Here is a 4,201-nt window from a genome sequence, read left to right as displayed (position 1 = left end):
TTAAGTGGTGTGTAACTAAAAACATTCTCACACGACCTCTAGTGACATGTCATGATATTAAACATAAGAACATATTATGGCTAAGGCTACAGTTATACACGTCATAATAATAATATTAAACACCCTGTCTTCTGACAGTCATCAACTTTTCTCTCTAGTTATCCTTGACCAGATGTACCCTGTAGAAACTCATAAGCATGCCTAAGCATTTAACAGTCTAACTAGACATCCTATCTCCACTAAACATTTCTAATACATCAAGTATCTAACCAATATCTATCTGACTAAAAACAGCCCTTCATTGTCAGTGATGAGAAAACTGGTGTGTGTCCATGACGAGTAGACTGTTATTTAACTACACTATCTTTCAGTTAGAAAATGTGATACTTAATCTATTAAATTAATATCAAAGTCATTGGAAGTTCTTTAAATCCTCAACATTCTTAAATTATTGACTAATGACTCCAACATTTTCAGTGAATATCCACGTTTCAGTAAGTATCTTCACTGGCTCTTTGAATACATACAGTATATTACAGGAATCAATATGAGGTTGTGCAACTTACTCAACAGAGGCAGGTAAATTTGTAGAAGTGATAGCTTTTAAAAAGTGACTACAGCTGGCGGATTGTCACTGGCAAATTCGCAGCTGGCACATTACAAGCATTTGTGCCTTAACAGTCCTGAACAGTACTGGCTCCCTATTCAGTTTGTAACTATTTGAATAATCAGCTTCAACTTATATTATGAGAGCTCTCATACTTCCCTTTATGACTCTTTATATCACTCATCATGTCATGATAATCTGTGACTCAAGTTAAATTATACAGCGTAACAGACCTGTGCAATGTGAATTGCTGAGAGCTTATTCTTACTGAGTGTGACTTTCTGTTCCCAAAATAAGCTATCTCATAATAAATCCTAACAACAATAGTGTAGCACATTGTCTTCATCCAAACTACACTAGCTGTTCTTTCACCCATTAACCTGGTTATAATGATGCTGGCTAATCCTGGTTTTAGTGTAGTACGTTACCAATCCTCTCTGTGGAAACATTGGTATAAATGTCTTTTATGATTTTTATTTATTTATTTTTCTTCTTTTATATCCTTGCTTTTTCTTTTATTTCTTTTTTGTATGGACCTTGAGTCTGCTAATAAAGGATGATGATGATTAATACTGTAAGTGTACTTAAGCAAGTTGTACTGAATGCTGTTTTGGGTACAACAGAAGAACAGGTGGGGTAGGGTTTGCCAGTGGATTGTTGTAAGAGCATGACTGCAGGTCATAGGAGCCATCAGAGGTGAATGAAACACTGTACGTGCTATGCTAGCCAGGAGGTCCCAGTAGTCATCTGTTAATATATCCTATGCCGCTGACAAATCCTGCCTTCCTCAACCCTGCTCTATTCTCTGTAGTACTCACCTTTCAAATTTGTTGTTCCACCACCAGCTGTGACCTTTATTCAAAAAGGGGTCAGTAGAAAGAGTGAGACAGTTTGTGCATATGTGCACGAGTCTGTGCACGTTTTAGGGGGAGTGCATGTGTGAGGTTTGGAAGAGACAAGGCAGAGAGGCAGAGAGAGTTAACATGGCATGAGGAATTGTCACTTCTACTCACGAGTTCAGTTCAGATGCAGAGAGCGAGTGTCAGTTACTGTTAGCACTTCAACTGGATTGAATCAGTTTTCTTTCTATCTTAGCATTTGATTTGCTCCCACTCGGGTTATTAAATTCAACTAGAGTATGATCTCTTTTCTTCTTCTTCTTTGTTGAAAAAAAAAAGGGAAATGACATAACCTGCTTATGGGACATCCCCCAAGGGATTTCTTGTCTTTCTGTAATGTTTTAGTCTGTGTCAGAGTGGATAACACTGCACTCGGATTGGAGATTTATATTCAAGTACTACAGGAGTGTCTTCTTTTGGAGTTCTGCCCTGGGCAGTGTGCTGGTTCAGAATTGGAGCTTATCACTGTGGGACAAACTGTGTGCACAAACATTTTCACGGTGAGGGATGGATTCTTGGGATACAGACTCAGAGGATTCATGTGACTGGGGCGACTCCTCTGAAGGAGCTTTGTCATCAGAGGAAGAGGAACTTGATGTCAAATATGTTAACAAGTAATGCCAATCATGCAATTATGTGCACTGCTTGTTGAGAGTGATGTCTGTATGATTTGCCAGTACCTTTTATAGAGTAAATGGATTTGAATAAGAGGTTACTGAGAGACAGATGTTTCCAATGTGCCAGTTTTGCTTTGGTGTCTGATTGTGTTCTGTGATCTTCTTCTCCAGGGAGGACATCAGAACGGCCAGTGTCATTGCAGCAGAGGCAGTCACCTGTCTAGTCATTGACAGAGAGTGAGTATCAATAAAGTTAATTTCCACAGAACACAGTGGCTATTCTACCTTCTCAATTCTTTTTTAGCATCACAAAGGCATACTGTATATTTGGCCAGCGATACAAAACTCAGTAAATAGAGTCATGCAAAAGTAGTCCACAAATTGTGCTTTGCTCATTATAGTCAAGTAAGGGTGACCTTAAACACTGCATCAGCACAAGCCCACTTGTACACTTCATAAAACATCAGTGCTCTCATAAAAATGTTACATTTATCTTATAAGATACACTCAATTTCAATTAATTCAATAAATCTGAGGTGAAAAAAGGGTCATGCTTTTGCTGGATCAAGCTTAATATAATAATCACCTTTATTTGGCCAAGTATGTTACACACACAAGAAATTTGTTTGCAGTATGGAACCGAGGCAGCCATCTGCAGCGCCAACTCACACCGATGGCTCTAACCATCGGGGCCAACTTGGGGGTTCAGTGTCTTACCCAAGGACACTTCAACATGTGGACTGCAGGAACTGTGATCCAAACCTCCAACCCTCTGTTTGGGAGATGACCGCTCTGCCCACTGAACCACAGTCACCCCCTATTACAGCTGCAATGTCTAGCTTAAAGCAAAACACTTTCTGAAAGGTTAAATAACATATTTGTCCTGTTGAAAATGAAAAGCTGAATTCAAAAGCAATTTTACACACTATACACCTTTTAACCTTCAGGGTTTTTGCTGCTATAGCTTTATTTAGATTTCTGTGCCCAGTAGCTAATGTTAGCCAATGTTACTGAATCAGCTTTATGAGACTTCCCTACTTTTTTTTTTTTAACTCTTAAGTCAACATTTTACCATTTGTCATTGTGTCTCTCTTATGGGCAATATGCCAGCAAATGTTTAATAGTCTGAGTTTATTTTTAGCTACCAAATTATAAAAGGCAATACTGTTATCGCCTAAGTTTTTGACTGATCCAGCGTTCAAGTTCAGGATTCAAATAATTCTCATCAAGCTGTTGACACAGACACACAAAACTGAGCTTTCTTTGTTTAGTGATGTCAAGAAGGCAGGTGTAAAATATGTCTTAAATCCTAAATTAACTTCAGTAACAAATTTAAAGTTATGCTAGATTTGTGCAGGAGTGACTAACAAGAGCTGTTTTTGAATTGATGTTTGCCAGGAGCTAATCAAAGAGCATAACTACATTCTTTAGCTTCAGGCTGCCCTTCACGCTAATCTTCACCCAGACTTTTGCTGTTTTCCTTTTGCTGCAGCAACTAGGTTTGAAATTTCATTACAATGTCTGCCCTGTTTTCATAAGAGGTTCATATGTTGGCGGAACCTTTGACGGACTGCTGTTTCCTGCAGTCACATCCCTCGAAACACAGGCCAAGGTGGTGGCGTGGCAGCGATCTTTGACTCAAGCCTATTAATCAACCCTAGACTTAAACATAGTTATAACTCATTTGAAAGTCTCACCCTGAGTCTCTCACACCCAAACTGGAAAACTCAAAAGCCTGTTCTGTTTGTTATTGTATACCGTCCACCTGCTCCTTATTCAGAGTTTTTAAGTGAATTCTCAGACTTTCTGTCTGATTTAGTGCTTAGTACAGATAAAATAATCATAGTAGGCGACTTTAATATTCATGTAGGTGCCGACAATGACAGCCTCAACAATGCATTCTGTTCATTATTAGACTCAGTTGGCTTCTCTCAAACTGTAAATAAACCCACTCACTGTTTTAATCACACTCTTGATCTGGTTCTGACATATGGCATCAAAACTGAACACTTAATAGTTTTTCCCCATAACCCTCTTCTGTCTGACCATTTTCTAATAACTTTTGAATTTAAATTAAT

At 38.5% G+C, this 4,201-nt stretch overlaps 1 protein-coding gene across 2 annotated transcripts in view; it reads left to right on the top strand.

Moving 5' to 3' along the window:
• The window catches only part of LOC109962157 (protein kinase cGMP-dependent 1), an 86,070-nt gene that overhangs the window by 65,762 nt on the left and 16,107 nt on the right, over positions 1 to 4,201 (top strand). For both annotated transcript variants that reach the window (XM_020603629.1, XM_020603620.1), the window contains exon 8: positions 2,295 to 2,360. In XM_020603629.1, the coding sequence (XP_020459285.1) occupies positions 2,295 to 2,360 (66 nt within the window). The remainder of the gene's footprint in view (positions 1 to 2,294; positions 2,361 to 4,201) is intronic.

The sequence above is a fragment of the Monopterus albus genome, unplaced genomic scaffold (genome assembly GCF_001952655.1).
Source record: "Monopterus albus unplaced genomic scaffold, M_albus_1.0 scaffold3.1, whole genome shotgun sequence".
Classification (NCBI taxonomy): domain Eukaryota; kingdom Metazoa; phylum Chordata; class Actinopteri; order Synbranchiformes; family Synbranchidae; genus Monopterus; species Monopterus albus.
The sequence above is the reverse complement of the archived record's forward strand: the minus strand, read 5'-3'. Positions and strand labels throughout refer to the sequence as shown.